This window comes from Pongo pygmaeus, chromosome 19 (assembly GCF_028885625.2).
Source record: "Pongo pygmaeus isolate AG05252 chromosome 19, NHGRI_mPonPyg2-v2.0_pri, whole genome shotgun sequence".
Classification (NCBI taxonomy): domain Eukaryota; kingdom Metazoa; phylum Chordata; class Mammalia; order Primates; family Hominidae; genus Pongo; species Pongo pygmaeus.
The window spans coordinates 71,284,829-71,309,236 of record NC_072392.2 but is presented as its reverse complement, the minus strand read 5'-3'; the positions used below and the strand labels follow the sequence as shown (position 1 = coordinate 71,309,236).

Below are 24,408 nucleotides of genomic sequence, written 5' to 3'. Positions count from 1 at the left end.
ATTGCTTTTATCACTTTGTCCTTTAGATATTTTCAAACTTAAATCTTGTTATCTATGTCATTAATTTCCTTTAGTGTAAATTCATTTCTCTACTGCTGCTGCTTCTAATTTAAATGCTTCTGTGTTGCCATTTCTTTCCTTATACTCTCCCTTCTTTTCAGATGTCTTATTTATTCATTGATAGAATTCATTATTTATTTAATGTTTTTGAGAATGTAGTCAGCCATCTAAAATGTTTTCCTTGCTTTTCCGTAAGTTTCTTCTACCTCTTTGGTTTTTTTTTTTTTTTTTTTTTTAAGTCGGAGTCTTGCTCTGTCGCCCAGGCTGGAGTGCAGTGGTGCAATCTCGGCTCACTGCAACCTCCGCCTCCCAGGTTCAAGCCATTCTCCTGCCTCAGCCTCCCGAGTAGCTGGGATTACAGGCACGTGTCACCATGCCTGGCTTATTTTTGTATTTTTAGTAGAGATGAGGTTTCACCATGTTGACCAGGCTGGTCTCGAACTCCTGACCTCTGGTGATCCGCCCACCTCGGCCTCCCGAAGTGCCGGAATTACAAGCATGAGCCACTGCACCCGGCCTGTTGTTTCTTTTCATGATACAGAATCTTGTCATTGATTCCATTTTATTTACTAAATAAATGGAAAATTCTGTTTACTAAAGTTTCTTTCTTTTATAACTGATACCCTGCAGAACCCCTAAGTTTTATTTTGCTTTCATAAGTTTGCTCTTTTTTAAATTTTTAACGAAAGAGTAAGGACTCAAGTAGGTCAAGTGGCGACAGTTTTGTGTAGCATATGGAAGTCCCATTAAATGAATGACCTGTTTTGAATTGATAGAGCATCTGTCTTTATTCCCATTGCTGCCATTCCAGATAAAGAACAAAGCACATCAAAGATTGAGAATATTTTTATTTTTAATTCAAAAATAAAAGCCAGAGCGGCAACTTACCATGTTTTCCCAACTTTGAATTCTTATAGCATACTGTTTACTGTTCTGTGCTCTGTGTTGTCTTAACATTATTGATTTGAAGGCATTTGCATTAAATTTGAAATGTTAAAATGTAAACAAAAATTTAATTGTAAATAATTATAATATATTGTTAAAATCCATAGCAGACACCATTCCTGGATAATTGCTGGAATGGCAGTGGTAGCAAGTGTTGTCTTTTCTTTCTAGTTAATGCCTAGCTTGTTGCCTGGCACTGAAGAGAAAGTAAATATTTGAACAAGGGAATGAATGAATGACAGAGGGAAATGGCGACGCTTTATGAAATAACTTGTTAGGTTAATTCTAAGGTATTTATATTTCATATTCTTTTCTTAAGGCTACTGATGCCCGAAGGGCTTTTCCTTGCTGGGATGAGCCTGCTATCAAAGCAACTTTTGATATCTCATTGGTTGTTCCTAAAGACAGAGTAGCTTTATCAAACATGGTATGTATGTGTTTATAAGTTTATCTAAAATTTTAATAGGCTTTAGCAGATTTAGTTTGCTGATTAGATGGGATAATATGAAACCACCTACCACAGTGCTGGTATATTATAGGAACATAAATATTAGTTTTCTTTATTTTCAATAAGCCTCTTTTTCTTTCTTTTTTTTTTTTTTTTTTTTCTGTAGAGTTGGGGTCTCATTATGTTGCCCAGGCTGGTCTCAAACTCCTGGGGTCAATCTGTCTTCCTGCCTCAGCCTCCCAAAGTGCTGGGATTACAGGCATGAGCCACCATGCCCAGCCAAGACCTCTTTTTCTTGATAGCTTTATTTTTGGAGGATTTTCTCCTTGTCAAATTCCTTGTTAAATACATTTATAAGATTATCTACTTCTTTTAATTTAGAGAGGTAAATTAAGTGACAAGTTTAATAGATTTATAGTAACTAAAACCAAAAGGTCTTGGGCTGGATATGGTGGCTTACACCTGTCATCCCAGCACTTTGGGAAGTTGAGGTAGGCAGATTGCTTGAGGTCAGGAGTTGAAGACCAGCCTGGCCAACATGGTGAAATCCCGTCTTTACTAAAAATACAAAAATTATCTGAGTGTGGTTGCACACACCTGTAGTCCCAGCTAGTTCGGAGGCTGAGGTGGGAGGATCACTTGAACCCAGGAAGCGGAGGTTGTAGTGAGCTGAGATCACACCACTGCACTCCAGCCTGGGTAATAGAGCCAGACCCTATCTCAAAAAAAAAAAAAAGAAAAAGAAAAAGAAAAAGAAAAGGAAAAAGGTCTTGACTTATTAAATGTCAAAAGAAAGCCAGGTACAGTGACTCTTGCTTGTAATCTCAGTGCTTTGGGAGGCTAAGGCAGGAGGATTGCTTGAGGCCAGGAGTTTGACACCAGTCTGGGCAACATAGTGAGACCTCATTTCTACAAAAGATTTAAAACTTATTAAAAATTAGCCAGATATGGTGGCACGTGTCTGTATTCCTAACTACTTGGGAGGCTAATGTGGGAGGATCTCTCAAACTTACGAGTTTGAGGCTACAGGGAGCCATGATTGCGCCACTGTATTCCGGCCTGGGTAACAGAACAAGACCCCATCTCTTAAAAAAAAATAGGCCAGGCATGGTGGCTCATGCCTGTAATCCCAGCACTTCAGGAGGCTGAGGCAGGTGGATCATTTGAGGCCAGGAGTTCGAGACCAGCCTGGCCAACATGGTGAAACCCCGTCTCTACTAAAAATACAAAAATTAGCCAGATATGGTGGCAGGCGCCTGTAACCCCAGCTACTTGGGAGGCTGAGGCAGGAGAATTGTTTGAACCTGGGAGGCGGAGGCTGCAGTGATTTGAGATCGCACCACTCCACTCCAGCCTGGGTGACAGAGCAAGACTCCATCTCAGGGGAAAAAAAAAAAAAGGTTGCAACAGAGCAAGACCCTGTCTCTATGTTTTTAAAAAGTTAAAAAAATTCAAAAGATATAGCTGCATAATGAAGTATATTTAGGTTTCTGGCTGTTTGTATTCTTGGAATGTGTTCTCTTCACCAGTGTTATTGATCTCATTCATGAACAGGGTAAGCATTCCCCACTTGAAGTGTGTTGTCTAGGACTGTCTTGTGTGGGGAACTTGGAAAAACCTGCTGCACCTGAAAATAACTGTCTTTTATGTATTTATTGGGGGAGAGAATCCCATAAATAGAAGGTCATTCTCTTCTCACATATTCTTAGAAGAGGCTAATATATTAAACGGAAATATTCATTCACACTTTAGTATGAGTGAATTTATCAGTGTGTTTTTGAATAAGTCTTCCTTGGAAGGAAGAATAGAGAGAGCTCGAGGAAATGGAGCCTGAATAGGAAAAAGAGGGAGAACGCCAAAGGAAATTAGGGACTCCAAAGGTAAAGTTGAAATTTCTTCACAAATAAGCTTAGAGCCAACTTTGGTAGAGAATGCCCTCGATCTAGAAGTTTATATCCTTTGAAATGGGAGATTCTACAATTATATTATATTTTATTTATTTATTTTTGAGAAGGAGTCTTGCTCTGTCGCCCAGGCTGGAGTGCAGTGGTGTGATCTCAGCTCACTGCAAGCTCCGCCTCCCTGGTTCATGCCATTCTCCTGCCTCAGCCTCCCAAGTAGCTGGGACTACAGGCACCCCCCACCACGCCTGGCTAATGTTTTGTATTTTTAGTAGAGACGAGGTGGATGGTCTTGATTTCCTGACCTTGTGATTCGCCCGCCTCAGCCTCCCAAAGTGCTGGGATTACAGGCGTGAGCCACTGCACCTGGCCCCTATTTTATTTTTATTAATAGTCATTTTCTCCTAAACTTATGTCGGTTGAAAAGTATGAAGCCCTTACTTAAATCATCCCAATGCCTGGCTTATAATAAGTATTCGAGAAAAGTCCAGTCCTCTTTTCTCTCACAGGTCCTTGGTATTTTTAACACTTCAGCCTCCAGCTTCTTAGTATGAGTGTTTTATCAGACCACTTTCCTTCTTAAAGACAGCATAAAAGCACTGGATGAATTGGGGTAGAGAAATAAGCCATGCTAGAATAGAAAGGGGGAAAGAGATGCAATAAAGCCTACAGTTTTTGTCTGGTATTTGCTCTATGGTATTAATGTAAACCTATTTAAATTTTTCTTTTTTTTCTTTCTTAAAGAATGTAATTGACAGGAAACCATACCCTGATGATGAAAATTTAGTGGAAGTGAAGTTTGCCCGCACACCTGTTATGTCTACATATCTGGTGGCATTTGTTGTGGGTGAATATGACTTTGTAGAAACAAGGTCAAAAGATGGTGTGTGTGTCCGTGTTTACACTCCTGTTGGCAAAGCAGAGCAAGGAAAATTTGCGTTAGAGGTAAATGTACTTGAAGAGGATTGTTCCAACAGTCCATAACTCCAGGTTGGGGAATTTACATTTCTGGTCAATTATTAGTACAGTTGTTTATAATTTAATCTGAAAGTTGTGCTACTTCGTTTATTTTTAATAGAATTTTGGAAATGCCAACCTTGGTGTTTCATTATTTTACAAAATAATAATTAAGAGAATATAAGAGTGGAATTTCTCTAGGGAATGGGTTGGAAAATACGTAGTTATATTTTTCATATCAAGTTATAAATGGATTAAAGTTTGGCCATTGTATTCAAAGTTTGGAGCTAAGGAAGTCTTCGGAGGTAGGGCTCCCTGGGATTCATTTCTAGTAATTTAAGTTACACTGGCTTGCAAGAGGATTCCTTTGTGGGTTTCAATATGAATTTTAATAAAATATTTATTAGATGGTTATTTTGTTTATACTTTTATAGGTTGCTGCTAAAACCTTGCCTTTTTATAAGGACTACTTCAATGTTCCTTATCCTCTACCTAAAATTGATCTCATTGCTATTGCAGACTTTGCAGCTGGTAAAGTAAATTTCATTTTATTGCTGAATTGTAATAACTTTTTAAAAATTTTGTGACTTTTGATGCAAGAGTATATGTATATATATATATATCAATAAATGTTTATATTTATTTTGTGAAGGTGCCATGGAGAACTGGGGCCTTGTTACTTATAGGTATGTTAATGATGTATTACCCTGCCTTATCTTTTCAAATCACTGATTTCAAAAGGGCTTCCCTCCTAATCATAGTTGAGTAGCTTCTGCTTTACGATCTGGTGTAAATTTTTCTACCTTCCCCCACTTCCATGCACATTTCAAGAATGCAGATGGACACCCCTCCCTTTGGTGCTACTGTCTGAGGGTATAAGATTTTAAAGTGAGCATCTGGCGGTAGTAGCATTTTTAGATATATTTTTGGCTAAGTTTCTCATTGCAGTGCCTTTCTTTCCTGCCAGTAGTTTCATAGCTATTTATCCAGCTTGGAGAACCTTCCCTAATTTCATATCTTCTAGCCAAGTTTTTACATGTCTGTCACCACAACATAAACATGTGAGTTGAATAACTTTTAAAAGCAGAGTCTGTCTGTATACAAGTTTTTGCTTTCTACTTTCAATTGCCTTCTTAGATGAGCTAAGTGTTGGACAGCCAGCTCAGTGCTGTTTTTGGGACTATGGAATGCATCTTCCTCCACCACTCCCCTCATTTAATGGAAGGACTTTCTTCTCTCTCCATCTAGCACAGTAATGACTAATCCCTTAGACAACGTTTTCCCAAAATTTCAGGCAGCTATTCTATCAACAAACTGATAATTAAACTTGTGTCACATCTTTGATATTCTGTTATATTAATTCTGTTGGGGTAGTCTTTAATCTTCCTGAAACTTTTTCTTTCCATATTAGGAAATATTTTCCTAATATCTCTAAAGCCTAACTTGTCCATCTCACTTACTGTCTGAATCTTCCCAACTTATGCATGCCCACTTTTATTGTTTAAATTTGTTTCTTTTTTTTTTTTTTAAACACAGGGAGACTGCATTGCTTATTGATCCAAAAAATTCCTGTTCTTCATCCCGCCAGTGGGTTGCTCTGGTTGTGGGACATGAACTCGCCCATCAATGGTTTGGAAATCTTGTTACTATGGTATTTAATATTTTTAAGTGCTCAAATATATTTATCTTCATCCTACTCCACATTATTTTGGCTACATAGTATTTCAAGTTTGGCTGCAACACTGTGCCAAAAAATAATTGAGTGATAGAAAAGTATTATTTTAAAAGGTCCACTTTGAAAGGGCTTATCAGAATCTCTGCATTGAACAAGGGCATATGGACAGTCTTTATTCAACAGACACTTCCTAAACTGTTCTACAATTTGTCTGCAAATGGGAAAAGTCAAGATACTAATTTGGGTGAGAGAAAAAGATTCCTCTTAGGTGTAGATGAATGAATCATGCAGTGAGATTCCAGGCTAACTGTAGTTTCTTGAATCTTATTTGTTAATCTGATTCACAGCTGAAAAGTAACCTGATGAATAACAAACTGATCTTTAATTAGAGAGAAATGTTTTTAGGAGTCAGTTTTTTCATTGCCTAAAATGTTAAGTTGAAATTTAATGAAATAAAAGTAAACAAACTGCAGAGTGACTGCAGAATAAAGCTGTATTAAAATTCCAGCTATTCTGTTGAAATCCTTATGTTTGCAGTAATGATCTCTGTCCTTCAGTCCTGATTTTTCACTCTTACTCTAAATAAATACTATTTATGAATGCCAACTGTGTTAGAGCTTGGGAGCACAGGATTTAATAAGTGAACTAGATGTACCTCCGCAATTAAATAACTGGATATTCTGGAGCCAGCTAGATTCCCTGACAACATTTTAGGCTGCCAAAGAGCAGAACCTGATTTGAATGTAGATTGAGTCCATACGTCATATAAATAAGAATGTAAGACATTTATCAACTATTACGTGTCTCAGAGAGTTTCTACAGAAAGTCAACCCTTGAAAATAAATCTTTTCCTTTTATTTTGGTTGTTTAAAATTTTACAGGTGAAAAAAATTCTTTGAAATATAATTTCAGGCCGGGCGCGGTGGCTCACGCCAGTAATCCCAGCACTTTGGGAGGCCGAGGCGGGTGGATCACTTGAGGTCACGTGTTCGAGACCACCCTGACCAACGTGGTGAAACTCCATCTCCGCTAAAAAAAAATAGAAAATTAGCTGGGCGTGGTGGTGTGCGCCTCTAATCCTAGCTACTCTGGAGGTTGAGGTAGAAGAATCGCTTGAACCTGGGAGGCAGAGGTTGCAGTGAGCCGAGATCATGCCACTGCACTCCAGCCTGGGCAACAAGAGCGAAACTCCATCTCAAAAAAATAAATAAATAAAAATAATAATTTCATGTGGAACTATGTGTTGGTGCCTGTATTAAAATATGTGAAGAAACGGCCTTTTCTTCTAATGCAGCGAGTTTGCTACTTTGTACCAAATAATTCTTTTGCTTTTCTTTGAGAGAACTTTATGATTTTATTTTGAAACTACAAGCAATAAATTTTAGTAGGGGAAATGTGTACATTCTTATTAAACAACTTTTTACTGGTTTTATGTAACTATTCTAGTTATTAGAACTTAAATTCCAAGGGCTTAGGGATAGGTTGGAAAATAAGTTTCATTTTATACTAGTTTATTTTAGGAAGCTACTAGGCAAATAGCCACTTATCACTTAATATCAAAATAATTTTTTTTTAAGACAGAGTCTCACTCTGTCACTTAAGCTGGAGTGCAGTGGCACAATCATGGTTCATTACAGTCCTGACCTCTGGGCTCAAGCAATCCTCCTGTCTCTGCCGCCTGAGTAGCTGCGATTACAGGTGTGTGGCACCATGCCCAGCTAATTTTTGCACTTTTTGTAGAGACAAGGTTTCACTGTATTGCCTTTTATAGAGACAAGGTTTCACTTTGTTGCCTAAACTGGTCTCAAACTCCTGGGCTCAAGCAATACTCCCACCTCAGCCTCCCAAAGTGCTGGGATTACAGGCATGAGCTACCACACCTGGCCTTTTCTGGGGGGACTGGTTGGGGATGGAGAATAGGATCTCACTTTGTCACCCAAGCTGGAGTGCAGTGGCACAGTCATGGGTCAGTGCAGCTTCATCTTCCTGGGCTTATGTAATCCTCTTGCCTCTTACATACTTGCTTACGTAAGCCTCTCAAGTAGTTGGGACCACAGGTGTGTGTCACCATGACCAGCTAATTTTTTTTACTTTTTAATTTTTTTAGAGATGGAGTCTCACTGTGTTGCCCAGGCTTATCTCAAACTCCTGGGCTCAAGTGATCTTCCTGCCTTGACCTCCCAGAGTATTGGCATTACAGGAGCAAGCCATTGTGCCTGGCCTGCTTTCTTTTACTAATAGGCTTAATCAACTTTAATAAAATTTAGATTAAGATCTTTAACATTTTTTAAAAATTGATTTTATCTGTCACTCATATTCTTTGTCCATTCCATTTACTATGCATTCTTATTTAACAGGTGATAATTTTATATTCCATAAGTGCTTAAACACCATTCATTACTGAACTACATTTTTGTTTAATTTCACATAATTTTTATATAAGCAGTACTCTTTCTCAGTTTCTTTTGAACATTCAACTCATTAGTCAGTGGTTTTCCCCAGTCATTTCCATTTTTCTTTATTTGGCTCTGATAGTTTTCTGTTTTTGTTTTTCAGAGATAATCCTTTACTATACTAAATTCTACATGATTATAGTTTCCACCTCTATTTGCCTATATTTATCTGCTGTCTTTTCCTTTTCCATGTATGGGCTTATTTTTTTTTTTCCCTCTTCTTCCTTTTTCTACCTTTGGTATTTAAAAAATTACTTAGGACTGAGTGCACTGGCTTACGTGTATAATCCCAGCACTTTGGCAGGCTGAGGCGGGAGGATTGCTTGAGCCCAGGAGTTCAAGGCTGCAGTGAGCTACGATGGTGCCACTGCCACTCCAGCCTGGGCAACAGAATGAGACCCTGTCTGGGTTTGGGGGATAAGTTATTTACAATGTTTTGAAAATATCCTTTGGCCCAGGCATGGTGGCTCACACCTGTAATCCCAGCACTTTGGGAGGCCGAGGCAGGTGGATCACGTGAGGTCAGAAGTTCGAGACCAGCCTGGCCAACATGGCAAAACCCCGTCTCTACTAAAAATACAAAACTTAGCCAGGCATAGTGATGCATGCCTGTAATCCCAGCTACTGGTGAACACTCCAGCCTGGTGACAAAACAAGACTTTGTCTCAAAAAAAAAAAAAAAGAAAGGAAAAGAAAATGACCCTCAGATATAATTCTAATATCACCAGTTGGCCTTTCTTGACATCTCTTTTAGTCTTCTGTCTTTTTCAGAAATGTGAGTTCTTTGCCAAATGTTTTGAACTGAATTTTAGGTCATTAAATTGTGAGTTTTGGAATGTAGTGGAAGGGACATGTGAGTGTTTTAGATTAGTAGAATGACAATCATTTCATTTTCTTTAAGTATTTTCATCTTTTATTTTTAGGAATGGTGGACTCATCTTTGGTTAAATGAAGGTTTTGCATCCTGGATTGAATATCTGTGTGTAGACCACTGCTTCCCAGAGTATGATATTTGGACTCAGTTTGTTTCTGCTGATTACACCCGTGCCCAGGAGCTTGACGCCTTAGATAACAGCCATCCTATTGAAGTGAGCCATACTTTCTAACCATTAGCCTATGACTGTTCTCATTTACAATGAAATACGTAATTTGTTACATAGATACTTTGGACTTTGAAAAGAAGAGAAAATAGCATGGGTGATTTTACTGGTTCATATTTCTAGTCTTGAAAAGCTAATAAGTCTAAGTTCTAATTAACATTTCTTTTTAAGGTAGGCAGTAAAAAAAAATTGGTCTGGCCAGGTGCAGTGGCTCACGCCTGTAATCCTAGCATTTTGGGAGGCTGAGGCGGGTGGATCACCTGAGGTCGGGAGTTTGAGACCAGCCTGACCAACATGGAGAAACCCCGTCTCTCCTAAAAATACAAAATTAGCTGGGCACGGTGGCGCATGCCTGTAATCCCAGCTACTCGGGAGGCTGAGGCAGGAGAATCACAGAGGTTGCGGTGAGCCGAGATTGTGCCATTGCACTCCAGCCTGGACGACAAGAGCAAAAAACTCTGCCAAAAAAAAGAAAATAGTATGGGAGAAATCATACCTATTGGGTAACACTATGGTTCCATTGTTTATGTCAAGGAAAATTCCGGACATATTTTATTGTCAGGGTCTGTTTTATGAATACTTTAATTCTCTTGACTTACTCTATCCCTACTTCAGTTTATATATATAAATTTTGTATCTGAAGAACTAGAGTTATAATCCTACTTCAACATATTTAATTAGGTGTAATGTAATTCATTACAATTAGTGCAAGAAATCTAATGTTCTTCACCTCCATGTCTTCCTCATCACTCCTCTGCAACTACCCCAAAAATAAACAGAACCATAGTGGCTTCTCTCCCAGCAGAACAAAGCCAGGACTGGAACCCGGGCTCTAAGGGATGACAGGAATCATGTTCTATTCAACTTTATTATTATTAGTTACTACATTTTTTTGAGGACCCTCATTATACATTATGAGTGAGTTAAAGGCAGAAAAATATAAGTTAGAAGGGTTTTCCTAGAAAGCGTTTTATGTAATTCAGTATTACAGGCTATCTGCTTCCTGTCATAACCCTGAATCACACTGTCTGCCAGGTCAGTGTGGGCCATCCATCTGAGGTTGATGAGATATTTGATGCTATATCATATAGCAAAGGTGCATCTGTCATCCGAATGCTGCATGACTACATTGGGGATAAGGTAAAAAAAAAAAAAATTTAAATATTTCATTCTTTTATGGTGAAATCATAGAGTTTTGCATGAAAAAAAAGTCTCACTTTATTTGGATTAAGTACCCAAATAGTTTCTGGCTTGTCATTTTTTTTTAATGACCAAAAAGAATGAGAATTCAATTATTTGAAGTTGACTACTGTGGTCTCTTAGATGAGTGATGTGCAAGTATGTTTGGGAGTGGGAATGGGAGGCTGTTATAAAACTTAAGAGCAAGAATAGAAAGCATAGAGTATGCATTATTAAATAAAAGGCAGTAGGCATCAGAAGGATATATGTGTTTCAGTGTATCTGATACTTGAGTATTTGAGTAAATTTGTTTTTGATTACTAATATACAAATATACTATAAATTCTGAGATCTAACTTCCCTGGATTTTAAAAATTGTGTTTTCTCAGGACTTTAAGAAAGGAATGAACATGTATTTAACCAAGTTCCAACAAAAGAATGCTGCCACAGGTAATCTTTAATAGCTTGAGATAGAAATGGAGAGAAAGTATTGTCACTCTATCCAGGCTGAGGCATTTTATTTTTGTTCTGAATACTTAACTCAAGGTCAGGATCAATGTAATAAATAAATTAGCCTTATTTGAAGCTGTGTTCAGGTTGAATATCTCTAATCTGAAAATCTGAAATTTGAAATGCTCCAGAATCTGAAACTTTTTCTTTTCTTTCTTTCTTTTTTTAATTAAAGTTCTAGGGTGCATGTGCACAACGTGCAGGTTTGTTACATATGTATACATGTGCCATGTTGGTTTGCTGCACCCATTAACTCGTCATTTACATTAGGTATTTCTCCTAATGCTATCCCTCCCCCAGCCCCCTATCCCATGACAGGCCCTGGTGTGTGATGTTCCCCGCCCTGTGTTCAGGTGTTCTCATTGTTCAATTCCCACCCAAAATCTGAAACTTTTTGAGTGCCAACATGATGCTCAAAGGAAATGCTCATTGGAACATTTCAGATTTTGGATATTCCAATTATAGATGCTCAGCTAGTAAGTATAATGCAAATATTCCAAAATCCAAAAAAAAAATGAAATTCAAAACATTTCTGGTCCCAAGCATTTTGGATAAGGGATACTCAACCTGCAGTAAGTCATTGGGTCAACATGAATCAGGACTCATTATCCCTTTGGTCATCCTCCAGCATTCTGCTTTCCATAACTGAATATTTTGCCAATTTAAAGAGTCTGGGCTGGGTGTGGTGGCTCATGCCTGTAATCCTAGCACTTTGGGAGGCCAGGATGTGAGGACTGATTGAGCCCAGGAGTTCAAAAGCAGCTTGCAACATAGTGAGACCCCACTTCTACAAAAAATACAAAAATATTAGCCGGGTGTGTTGGTATGTGCCTGTAGTCCCAGCTACTCAGGAGGCTGAAGTGGGAAGGGTCACTTGAGCCCAGGAGTTTGAGGTTACAGTGAGCAATCATGGCACCACTGCACTCCAGCCTGGGCAACAGAACAAGATCCTGTCTCTGAAAAAATAAAAAATAAAGGGAATAGAGTCATGTGTTGCTTAACAACAGGGATATGTTCTGAGAAATATGTTGTCAGGCAATTTCATCAATATGTGAACATCATAGAATGTACTTACATAAACCTACACAGTATGTCCTAGGCTATATACACCTAGCCTACATGGTATATCCTGTTGCTCCTAGGCTACAAAATACCTGTACAGCATGTTACTGTACTGAATACCATAGGCAATTATAACACAATGGTATTTGTCTACCTGAACATTTCTAAATATAGAAAAGGTACAGTAAAAATATGATATTAAAGATGCTCCACCAGCTGGCTGATACACCTATAATCCCAGCACTTTGGGAGGCTGAGGCAGGTGGATTGTGTGAGCCCAGGAGTTTGACACCAGCCTGGGCACCATGCCGAAACCTCGTCTCTATAAAAAGTACAAAAATTAGCTGGGTGTGGTGGCATGTGCCTGTAGTCCCAGCTACTTGGGAGGCTGAGGTAGGAGGATCACTTGAGCCTGAGAGGTCAAAGCTGCAGTGAGCTGTGATTGGGCCACTGCACTCCAGCCTGGGCATCAGCAAAACGCGGTCTCAAAAGAAAATAAGGTGCTACACTTGAATGCAGCTTATAGGACAACTTATAGAGGTTGTTCTAGTTGAGTGAGTAATGAGTGACTATGAAGGCCTAAGACGTTACTATACACTACTATAGATGTTATAAATACTTTACACTTAGGCTACGCTAAATTTATAAAAATAATTTTTCTTTCTTGAATAATAAATTAACCTTAGCTTACTGTAACATTTTAAATTTACTTTTTAATTTTTTTAACTTTTTGATTCTTTTCAATGCTTTTTTTGTTTTTGAGACGGAGTTTCGCTCTTGTTGCCCAGGCTGGAGTGCATTGGTGCAGTCTTGGCTCACCACAACCTCCGCCTCCCGCGTTCAAGTGATTGTCCTGCCTCAGCCTCCTGAGTAGCTGGGATTACAGGCATGTGCCACCACGGCCAGCTAATTTTGTATTTTATTTTATTTTCTTAAAGACAGGGTCTTGCTCTGTCACCCAGGCTGGAGTGCAGTGGTGCAGTCTTGGCTTCATTGCAACCTCCGCCTCCTGGGTTCAAGTGATTCTCCTGTCTCAGCCTCCCAAGTAGCTGGGATTACAGGTGTGTGCCACCATGCCCAGCTAATTTTTGTATTTTTAGTAGAGACGGGGTTTCACCATGTTGGCCAGGCTGATTTCGAACTCCTGACCTCAGGTGACGTGCCCACCTCGGCCTCCCAAAGTGTTGGGATTGCAGGTGTGAGCCACCGCACCCAGCCTAATTTTGTATTTTTAGTAGAGATGGGGTTTCTCCATGTTGGTCAGGCTGGTCTTGAACTCCAGACCTCAGGTGATCTGCCCGCCCTTGTCCTCCCAAAGTGCTGGGATTACAAGCTTGAGCCACCGCGCCCAGCCTGGATATTTTTAAAGTGAGGTTAATTGAATGGGTATAACGGTCTTAAGTTTGTCAGTGATTGTTTAGTAGTGATCTTGAACATGTTTCAATTTCTTTGTTTCTCCTTAACTCATCTGTTTATCCTTTATTATAATTTGTAATTTTTCTTATAAATTAGAATGATTAAGTATATCTCAGAATAAAAGACCAGTTTTGGCCAGGTGTGATGACTCACACCTGTAATTCCAGCACCTTGGGAGGCTGAGGCAGGCGGATTGCTTGAGCCCGGGATTTTGATACCAGCCTGGGCAACATGGTGAAATCCCATCTCTACAAAAATTGCAAGAAATTATGGGCCGGGTGCGGTGGCTCACACCTATAATCCCAGCACTTTGGGAGGCCGAGGCAGTGGATCACCTGAGGTCAGGAGTTCAAGACCAACCTAGTCAACATGGCGAAACTCCATCTCTACTAAAAATACAAAAATTAGCTGGGTGTGGTGGCACATGCCTGTAATCCCAGCTACTCAGGTACCTGAAGCAGGAGAATTGCTTGAACCTGGGAGGCAGAGGTTGCAGTGAGCTTAGATCATGCCACTGCACTCCAGCCTGGGCAACAGAGCAAGGCTCCATCTCAAAAAAAAAAAAAAAAAAGCCAGGTGTTGTGGTGTGCACCTGTAGTCCCAGCTACTCAGGAGGCTGAGGAGGGAAGATCACCTGAGTCTGGGAGGTTGAGGCTGCAGTGAGCTGTGATTATGCCACTGCACTCTAGCCTGGGTGACGAAGTAAGACCCTATCTCAAAAAATACCAGTTTTTATGATAGAATTTACTTAGTTGCAGAGTAGGGGTGGCAAGGGGAATGTTAATTTGGCTCACTGTTTTCTGAACCTGAAAGAACCAAAGAATTAGCAGTGTAGTGTCAAAAGTTAAATAAAATTCCTTTTTTGTTTAGGAAAATAAAAATATAAACATTTTAGATGATCATTGTTTATCTTCTAGAGGATCTCTGGGAAAGTTTAGAAAATGCTAGTGGTAAACCTATAGCAGCTGTGATGAATACCTGGACCAAACAAATGGGATTTCCCCTCATTTATGTGGAAGCTGAACAGGTAAACATATAAAGTCTTTCCGTTTGTCTGATATTGTATTAAATGAAATTCAGTACAGTGTATCAAGTTTGCTTTTCTGTACTTTTAAGTTTTCTAGTGACATTTAAACTAGCCCTGTTACTCTTTTATCAGTAATTTTACAGCTTGCATCATTAAAATTATACATACGTAAGAGAGAAAACAAAATGTTACCTGCTTGTCTTGTCTCCAGGGAAAATACTGTAAAATTTGATATAATTCTAAAACCACCAAATATGGTTTATTCTAGAAATGCAAGGTTGGTTTAACATTTTTCAAAAAATTAGGCAGGGCGTGGTGGCTCACGCCTGTAATCCCAACACTTTGGGAGGCCATGGCGGGTGGATCACTTGAGGTCGGGAGTTTGAGACCAGCCTGGCCAATGTAGTAAAACCCTGTCTCTACTAAAAATACAGAAATTAGCTGAGCATGGTGGCACACACCTGTAATCCCAGCTACTCTGGAGACTTAGGCAGGAGAATTGCTTGAACTCGAGAGGCGGAAATTTTGCAGCGAGCCGAGATTGTGCCACTGCACTCCAGCCTGGGCAACAGAGTGAGACTCCGTCTCAAAAAAAAAAAAAAAAAAAATCAATGTATTGATTTATAATCACTACATTAACAGAATCAAATGCAAATAGTGCATAATCACTGATTAGATATAGAAAAAACATTTGGTAAAATTTCATACCCACTTATAATATCAATTGTGTAAAGTAGGTTTTTAATGTTGGTTGGATGGCAGTGTGATTTTGATTAGGATTGCAATTCATTAATTGAACTGTTATCTGAATTCAGAGAGGAGTACTTCAGTATGAGTTATACTTCAAAAGGGCTGAGAATTACACATCATCCTTTAATGCCTACTAAAAAGTGTTCTTAACTCAGTTTCATTAAATGAAATTGTTCTCTTCAAAATTTATTTGCCATGGTTTTGTGAGCTGCATGGGGAATTAATTCCTGTTCATTTTTAGGGAAGTGGATTCATAGTTCTTTTTTAGTATGTGTTTTTTCTTGTGGTCCTACATTGTCCACAAAGCTAAGTATTTTTTTATTATTATTTTTATATTTTAAAAAATTGAGACGAGGTCTCACTGTATTGCCCAGCCTGGTCTGGAACCCCTGGGCTCAAGTGATCCTTCCACCCCTGCCTCCCAAAAGTGCTGGGATTACAGGTGTGAGCCACTGCACACCCAGCCAAAGCTAAGTATGTTTTACAAATAATTTCTCAATGTGGCAATCTAAGTTATAAATTTGCTTTTCTGCACATTTGTATTCTAGGTGACATTTAAACCAATTCTTGCACTCTCAAAATGCTCCCAAATTTACATGGAACATTTTCATGTGTAAGCTTGCAGATTACCTTTTCAGAGCCAAATCTTAACTTTAAACATGATTGGATTTTACACTAAAGTGTGCACGCTGGAGGACCTCTCAGTTAGACTGGCTGCAATAACTTGGAAAGGCAATTTAGGGAATGCAATTGATCATGTTTGGTGGAAAAGAATACCTGTAAGTTTAGTGACCTACCACTATGACCATTTCTATTTCTTTGCAGTCTTTTTTCTGCACTTGGGACTAGTCTTGTTATAGGAGATGACTAATTGAATTTGATGTTGACACTGCATATAGACTGACTCTTTTAAGAATATTAACATACAAAAATTACTGTTACTTCTCACCTGGGCATTTCATTCCCTCAAAACTACTGAACTATTGGCTGGGCCAGGCACAGTGGCTCACGCCTGTACTTAGAATACTGGGAGGCCAAGGTGGGAGGATTGCTTGAGCTCAGGAGTTCAAGACAAGCCTGGGCAACATAGTGAGACCTCGTCTCTACTAAAAGTAAAAAAAAACTAGCTGGGCATGGTGGCATGTGCCTATAGTCCCAGCTACTTGGGAGGCTTAGTTGGAAGGATCGCTTGAGTACAGGAGGTGTGAAGGCTGCAGTGAGCTGTGATGGCAGCACTGCAGTCCATCCTGGGCAACAGAGCAAGACCATGTATTAAAAAACAAACAAACTATTGGCCACGCGCAGTGGCTCACATTTGTAATCTCAGCACTTTGGGAGGATCACTTGTGTTCTGGAGTTTGAGACCAGCCTGGGTAACATGGCAAGACGCTGCCTCTACCAAAACAAAAAACAAACCCAAAATTATTGAAATGTTAATGATTACACATAAAGCAGATTATTAAGCCGTAATTTTTTTCTTAAATCAGAACACACTTTTAAGAAATAATAGTTTATCAGTTAGAACAGAGAACAGTAATGCCACACTTCTCAGTGTTACTGAAACTCTTTCCATCCAGGGGCTTTCAAGGTCTTGCTTTCTTTGTTTTCTTTTTTGTCTACAGGCACAGCCAAACTCATCCTCCATTTTGCATTGTAATAAAAGGCCAATGGCCTGGTGCAGTGGCTCAAACTTATAATCCTGGCACTTTATGAGGCTGAGGCAGGAGGATTGCTTGAACCTAGGAGTTCGAGATCATTCTGGGCAATATTATAGTGAGACCCTGTCTCTAAAAAAACTAAAAATAAATTAAAAATATATTAATGAAATTAAAGGCCTGTCTGTTGCTCTTAATTCTTTTAAGAATAGGAGAGCTGTGTAACATATCTTGATTATGATCTGTTTCTCACTTTACATTCCCCAAATTTAAATATTTTTGCTCTAATTCTGAATCAATGTAAAAGCTTTCAACTTTCTCAGGGAAATCTGTGTGATATATAACTGATTATATATATAATTAGTATCTAGTGTTAATGTTCATTAATAGTTTCCCTGTGGCATCAAAGTGGCCATTGCTTTCTCACTTAAATTTTTTCTTAGTTTTTCAATTCTATTTCTTGGAGTAAGTTTATCCATGAAGCTCATTAGCCCAATTTTACATTTGATTTAGGTGATCTTAAGTCTGTGTTATTTGAAATCCAGGATGTGGTAACTAATAAATGACACAAATGACTGCATATTGTTGAAGTATTTTGTAAACATATGTACTTAACCATTGTTGCCTCTGGCTTTTTAGTTATTTCGACTTTTCTCTTTAGTATTACCGTCTTCATCATAATTGCATTTTGTATACTCATGAGACATTTGGTTGTGCTCGTTCCAGCATTTGTCACAGAAATGTTTTCTCCCTCCTCTTCAAAAACAAAAACAAAAACCTCAAATGGTGTCAGTACTATTATAGCCTTTGTTTTGCTTCTTTAGGTAGAAGATGACAGATTATTGAGGTTGTCCCAAAAGAAGTTCTGTGCCAGTGGATCATATGTTGGTAAGTAAATGGCTGTAAGTGGGATATGATTGATGAATTTGGATATTAACTAATACCAGTAGTATTCCAACTAATAGGAAATTTTTCTTTTTTTTTTTGAGAAGGAGTCTCACTGTGTCACCCAGGCTGGAGTGTGATCTCGGCTCACTGCAACCTCCACCTCCTGGGTTCAAGCAATTCTCCTGCCTCAGCCTCCCTAGTAGCTGGGATTACAGGTGTCTGCCACCACGCCCGGGTAATTTTTGTATTTTAGTAGAGACAGGGTTTCACCATGTTGGTCAGGCTGGTCTTGAACTCCTGACCTGAAGTGATCCACCCACCTCAGCTTCCCAAAGTGCTGGGATTACAGGTGTGAGCCACCGTGCCCGGTTTAAAGTTTTTAAGTTTTAATATAATTAAATAAAAGCAAGAAGATGAAAATAGAACAAAAAATGAAATTCAGGGCCGGGCACGGTGGCTCACGCCTGTAATCTCAGCACTTTGGGAGGCCAAGGCGGGCGGATCACTGGAGGTGAGGGTGACCAGCCTGGCCAACATGGTGAAACCATGTCTCTACTAAAAATACAAAACAGCCGGGCATGGTAGCGGGCACCTGTAGTCCCAGCTACTCAGGAGGCTGAGGCAGGAGAATCTCTTGAACCTGGGAGGCGGAGATTGCAGTGAGCCGAGGTTACACCACTGCACTCCAGCCTGGGCAACGGAGTGAGACTCTGTCTCAAAATAAATAAATAAATAAATAAAAATAAAAATAAATTTAGGGGCTGAGAGCAGGCTGGGCAAAATGGCGAAACCCCGTCTCTTAAAAAAAAAAAAAAAAAAAAGACTGGGCACAGTGGCTCACACCCGTAATCCCACACTTTGGGAGGCCGAGGTGGGCGGATCATCTGAGGTCAGGAGTTCAAGACCAGCCTGACCAACATGGTGAAATCCCGTCTCTATTAAAAATACAAAATTAGCCGGGCGTGGTGGCTCATGCCTGTAATCCCAGCTACTCAGGAGGCTGAGGCAGGAGAATCGCTTGAACCCAGGAGGCAGAGGTTGCAGTGAGTCAAGATCAAGCCATTGCACTCCAGCCTGGGAAACAAGAGTGAAACTCTGTCTCAAAAAAAAAAAAAAAAAAAAAAAGGAAACTTAGCTGGGCATAGTGGTGCACACCTGTAGTCCTAGGTATTTGGGAGGCTGAGGGAAGCAGATTACTGGAGCCCAGGAGTTCAAGGCTGCAGTGAGCCATGATTGTGGCACTACACCCCAGCCTGAGTGACAGAGTGAGACCTTGTCTCAAAATAAAAATAAGAAAAAAATTTAGGAAATAAAAAAGGAGATTCACAAGGTATTTGTAGTATTTAGTCACTTTCTTAATTTTTGAAATTCCATGTTTCTGTGTGTTATTGGAGGCTATGATGAATGAAGAAAGCTAGTAATACCCAGGAAGTGACGTCTCTAGCCTTAATCTCCTAAAAGAGGATTTACTGTGTGTGTCAGGGGTGAAGGGTAGGTGGAGGAGTGGGGGGTAGGTAATTCTTTTTTTTAATGCTTGGGCATGATAAGTAATTAAGTGAGTAAAGTCCAGTGATTATTTAGATTTATTATGTACCAGTCATTGTGCTAAGTACTGTAACTGGCTCTTATTTTATACTCTTAGCTTCCTTATAAGGTAGGTCACATTATTTCTATTTTACAGATGAGGAAGCTGCGGCATAGCTAAGTTAGTTAAATTGCTCAAGGTCACCTATCTAAGAAGGTAAAGAGTGGGAATTCAAAATAGTTGGACTCCATGAATTTATGCTCTTAACTGCCATTTTCATATATTTCCATATGTCATTAGGTTATTTTTACCTATAAAATTTTACCCAGGAAATTGAGATTAGTTGAAAAAATCAAGAAGTAAAGTGTTTGTCTGTACCTTTCTTGCTTCCTTTAAAACAACAGTTCTCAACAAAGGGGAGGTATATATGAGAATCATCAATGCCTTGTCATGTTCCACCCACTAAAAATCTGATACATTCAACTCAGTTAAGACGTATGGCCTTCTGCCCTTAACCTTCCTTAGCAGTTAGAATTAGTCTTTTTTTTGTTTTTTTTGTTTTTTTTGTTTTTTTTGTTTTTTTTGTTTTTTTTTTGAGACACAGTCTCGCTCTTATCATTCAGGCTGGAGTGCAGTGGCACGATCTCGGCTCGCTGCAAACTCTGCCTCCCAGGTTCAAGCGATTCTCTGCCTCAGCCTCCTGAGTAGCTGGGATTACAGGCGCCCACCACCACACCCAGCTAATTTTTGTATTTTTAGTAGCGACGTCTTGAATTTTAGTTCAAGACGGCTGATCTTGAACTCCTGACCTCATGATCCACCCGCCTCGGCCTACCAAAGTGCTGAGATTACAGGCATGAGCCACTGTGCCCGGCCTGATTTTTTTTTTTTTTTTGTGAGACAGCTACTCATGTCTCGCTTTGTCGCCCTGGCTGGAGTGCAGTGGTACAACCTCGGCTCACTACAACCTCCGCCTCCCAGGTTCAAGCGATTCTCCTGCCTCAGCCTCCTGAGTAGCTGGGATTACAGGCGCATGCCACTACCGCCCAGCTCATTTTTGTATTTTTCATAGAGACAGGGTTTCGCCATGTTGGCCAGTCTGGTCTCAAACTCCTGACCTATGGTGATCTGCCTGCGTTGGCCTCCTCCCAAAGTGCAGGGATTATAGGCATGAGCCACCACGCCCAGCCTAGAATTACTTTTTTTTTTTTTTTTTTTTTTTTTTTTTTTGAGACTGAGTCTTGCCGTGTCGCCTAGGCTAGAGTGCAATGGTGTGATCTCGGCTCACTGCAACCTCCACCTCCTGGGTTCAAGCAATTCTCCTGCCTCAGCCTCCCAAGTAGCTGGGATTAACAGGAACATGCCACCATGCTCGGCTAATTTTTTGTATCTTTAGTAGAGACAGGGTTTCACCATGTTGGCCAGACTGGTCTTGAACTCCTGACCTCGAGATCCGCCCGCCTCAGCCTCCCAAAGTGCTGGTATTACAGGTGTGAGTCACTGTGCTCAGCCATAGAATTACTCTTTTAATGAATATATCTAACAAAGCTGGGCACCATGGTTCACGCCTGTAGTCCCAGTACATTGGGAGGCCAAGGTGGTCAGATTGCTTGAGCCCCGGGGTTCGAGACCAGCCTGGGCAACATGGCAAAACCTCATCTCAAAAAAATAAATAAATAAAGCTTGGCATGGTGGCATGCATCTGCAGTCCCTGCTACTTGGGAGCCTGAGTTGGAGAATTGCTTGAGCCCATGAGATCAAGGCTGCAGTGCGCCGTGATCGTGCCATTGCATTCTAGCCTGGGTGACATGGCGAGACCCTGTCTGGGGGGAAAAAATATCTAACAAGTCAGATGACAGTTTTATTATCCAATAAATCTGTACGTGTCACAGTTGCCATTTTCTGCCTCTTACCTATAATCTACATTGTAGTACTGACAGGTTTTTCTAATACTCTGTGACCAATAGAGGCAACATTAAAACTTGCAGTATCCCAATATCAGAGAAATTTTACTTTGTGGTTTAACCTGATAGCATAAAGCTATGTAATTTATTAAGGTAGCTCCATTTCCATGAATGTACTGGGCAAGGACTCTTTTTTTGTTTGGCATCTTAATGCCAAGTTCGTTTTGCTGTCTGATATGTAAGACAGTGTTTCTGCCTTACAAAAGCTTTGGCTTGTAGATATGATTCCTCTGTGACGGAACATAACAGCTTCCAGGTTGTATCCTGTCTATCACAACAATAAAAATTAACCCTTCGATATTTCAGCAGTGTGTATACCTATTAAGGACTGCACCTTAGAATTTGTTTTTAAATGATATATGAAGGCTGGGCGCAGTGGCTCATACCTGTAATCCCAGCACTTTGGGAGGCCGAGGCGGGTGGATCCCTTGAGGCCAGGAGGCCTGAGACCAGCCTGGCCAATATGGCAAAACCCCATCTCTACTAATAAAGTACAAAAAAAAAATTGTATATTTTTGGGCATGGTGGCACACACCTGTAGTCCCAGCTACTCAGGAAGCTGAGGCACAAGAACCTCTTGAACCCGGGAGGTGGAGGTTGCAGTGAGCTGAGATCACGCCACTGCACTCCAGCCTGGGCGACAGAGCAAAACTCTGTCTCCAAAAAAATATATATATACATATTTTTTAACAGTAAAATTGCTGTCTTTGCTCTGTAGGGGGAAAATGATAATTAAGTTTAAGTCATTGCATTTGTGATTCTACAAGTGAGTTAACTGCTTTCTTTTTTTAGACAACATGTTGTGATTTTGTTAGTAAATTATCCCTTCCTTTGCACTGATACTATTCAGGTTATCTGGAAGAGTTCATGTACCACTAAGAATGAACTATTGACTTAACAGTTAGGCTTAGGCTCCTGGTTAGAACACCACCACTCCTCTCTCCACCTTACCTTCTGTTTGTCCCAGTGCAAAATTTGTTTGTTCTTCTCTTGCTTAGGTGAAGATTGTCCCCAGTGGATGGTCCCTATCACAATCTCTACTAGTGAAGACCCCAACCAGGCCAAACTAAAAATTCTAATGGACAAGCCAGAGATGAATGTGGTTTTGAAAAATGTCAAACCAGACCAATGGGTGAAGGTGAGTTCAGAATCTTACCTAAACAGATTTCTCTCACTTATACATTTTATGGCTGTCTTTAAATTCTGCTTCAGTTTAGTAGTGTCAAAGAAAAAAAAAAACCTAAACTTTTCTTTGTGAAATTTAGGACGAATTTTCATATAGTATTCTCCAGACGTTTGTCCTTATGTTAGGGAAGGTAGTGGTAGAGAAGCAGATCCAAAGGCATAGGACTAAGGAGGAGAAGAAGAAAAAAAAGTAGACTGAGTGTAAGCTTATATGAACCAAAATATGTGTAGTCTCACACCTTCAAACTCCCCTGTCACTGTAATGAAAGGTTAACTTCAATGATGTGTTGTCACCGTATGTGTACTACTGTAATCTAGTGAGAGCAGACATATATAATAATCGGTTCGTGTCACTGAAATGTAAAATTCCTTAGCTGGTATTTCAAAACCATTTCACAAAAATACCAATAGGTAAGAATTATTTTTCATTATTCTGTACTCTGTACCTTTCATAATGAAAGTATTTACTACAAACTCTTAATTGTATGTTCCTAATAGGAATTATACATTGTATCAGACATTTGTGCTTTTTTTAAAAAAAAGCCCGCCGGGTGCCACGGTAGCACTTTGGGAGTAATCCCAGCACTTTGGGAGGCTGCGGCAGGCAGATCACAAGGTCAGGAGTTCAAGAACAGCTTGACCAACATGGTGAAACCCTGTCTCTACTAAAGATACGAAAAAAAAAAATAGCTAGTCGTGATGGCGTGCACCTGTAATCCCAGCTACTCAGGAGGCTGAGGCAGGAGAATCGCTTGAACCCAGGAGGCGGAGGTTGCAGTGAGCTGAGATCGTGCCATTGCACTCCAGCCTAGGTGACAGGGTGAGACTCCATCTCAAAAAAAAAAAAAAAAAAAAAAAAATGCCGTTTTTCTGTTTATCAACTTTTTTTTTTTTTTTTTTTGAGTTGGGGGTCTCACTATGTTGCTTAGGCTGGATTCAAACTCCTAGGTTCATGTGATCCTCCAACCTCAGGCTCCCTCCAACCTCAGGCTCCGGAGTAGCTAGGATTATAGTCATGAGCCACCATGCCTGGCATTGTTTTACTTTTTTAAATATATATTTAAAATATACTCACTGGAATATTACCATTTGAAATTATAATCTGGAAGATTATGTTGTAGCAATATGAAAAATTTCTTATAAATGAGAAAAAAGTTATGTACACTACAATTTTGATTAGGTTAAATAAAGGGAATCAATAAAGTGATAGTTGCGTTAAAATTGTAGGGGTGGTTTTAAAAATATTTACATATAAATAGTAAAATATTTATATCTTACTGTTTTACCGTTAAGCTATTTTGAATATAAATGTTCTCAAAAATATTTTTTGGCTATTGGTAAATACCCTATAGAGAATAATGCAGTTGTCAGGCGCAGTGGCTCATGCCTGTAATCCCAGGGAGGCTGAGGCGTAGCGGATCACCTGAGGTCAGGAGTTTGAGACCAGCCTGGCCAACATGGTGAAACCCTGTCTCTCCTAAAAATTACAAAATTAGCTGGGTGTGGTGGCGGGTACCTGTAATCCCAGCTGCTTGGGAGGGTTAGGCAGGAGAATCCCTTGAACCAGGGAAGTGGAAGTTGCAGTGAGCTGAGATCATGCCACTCCCCTCCAGCCTGGGTGACAGAGCAAGACTCCATCTCAAAAAGAAGAAAAAGAATAATGCAGTCAGTAATTACCTCACGCCAAAAATCTTATGAAATTGCCTTT

At 39.8% G+C, this 24,408-nt stretch overlaps 2 protein-coding genes across 5 annotated transcripts in view; one reads left to right on the top strand and one right to left on the bottom strand.

Moving 5' to 3' along the window:
- Nucleotides 1-24,408, bottom strand: part of LOC129017592 (uncharacterized) — a 96,106-nt gene that overhangs the window by 25,621 nt on the left and 46,077 nt on the right. The window lies entirely within an intron of this gene.
- The window catches only part of NPEPPS (aminopeptidase puromycin sensitive), a 94,772-nt gene that overhangs the window by 50,863 nt on the left and 19,501 nt on the right, over nucleotides 1-24,408 (top strand). For all 4 annotated transcript variants that reach the window (XM_054456054.2, XM_054456058.2, XM_054456055.2 and 1 more), the window contains 11 exons: nucleotides 1,325-1,432; nucleotides 4,099-4,299; nucleotides 4,746-4,842; nucleotides 4,964-4,997; nucleotides 5,848-5,962; nucleotides 9,363-9,527; nucleotides 10,575-10,679; nucleotides 11,108-11,168; nucleotides 14,624-14,733; nucleotides 17,963-18,026; nucleotides 22,514-22,653. In XM_054456054.2, the coding sequence (XP_054312029.1) occupies nucleotides 1,325-1,432; nucleotides 4,099-4,299; nucleotides 4,746-4,842; nucleotides 4,964-4,997; nucleotides 5,848-5,962; nucleotides 9,363-9,527; nucleotides 10,575-10,679; nucleotides 11,108-11,168; nucleotides 14,624-14,733; nucleotides 17,963-18,026; nucleotides 22,514-22,653 (1,200 nt within the window). The remainder of the gene's footprint in view (nucleotides 1-1,324; nucleotides 1,433-4,098; nucleotides 4,300-4,745; nucleotides 4,843-4,963; nucleotides 4,998-5,847; nucleotides 5,963-9,362; nucleotides 9,528-10,574; nucleotides 10,680-11,107; nucleotides 11,169-14,623; nucleotides 14,734-17,962; nucleotides 18,027-22,513; nucleotides 22,654-24,408) is intronic.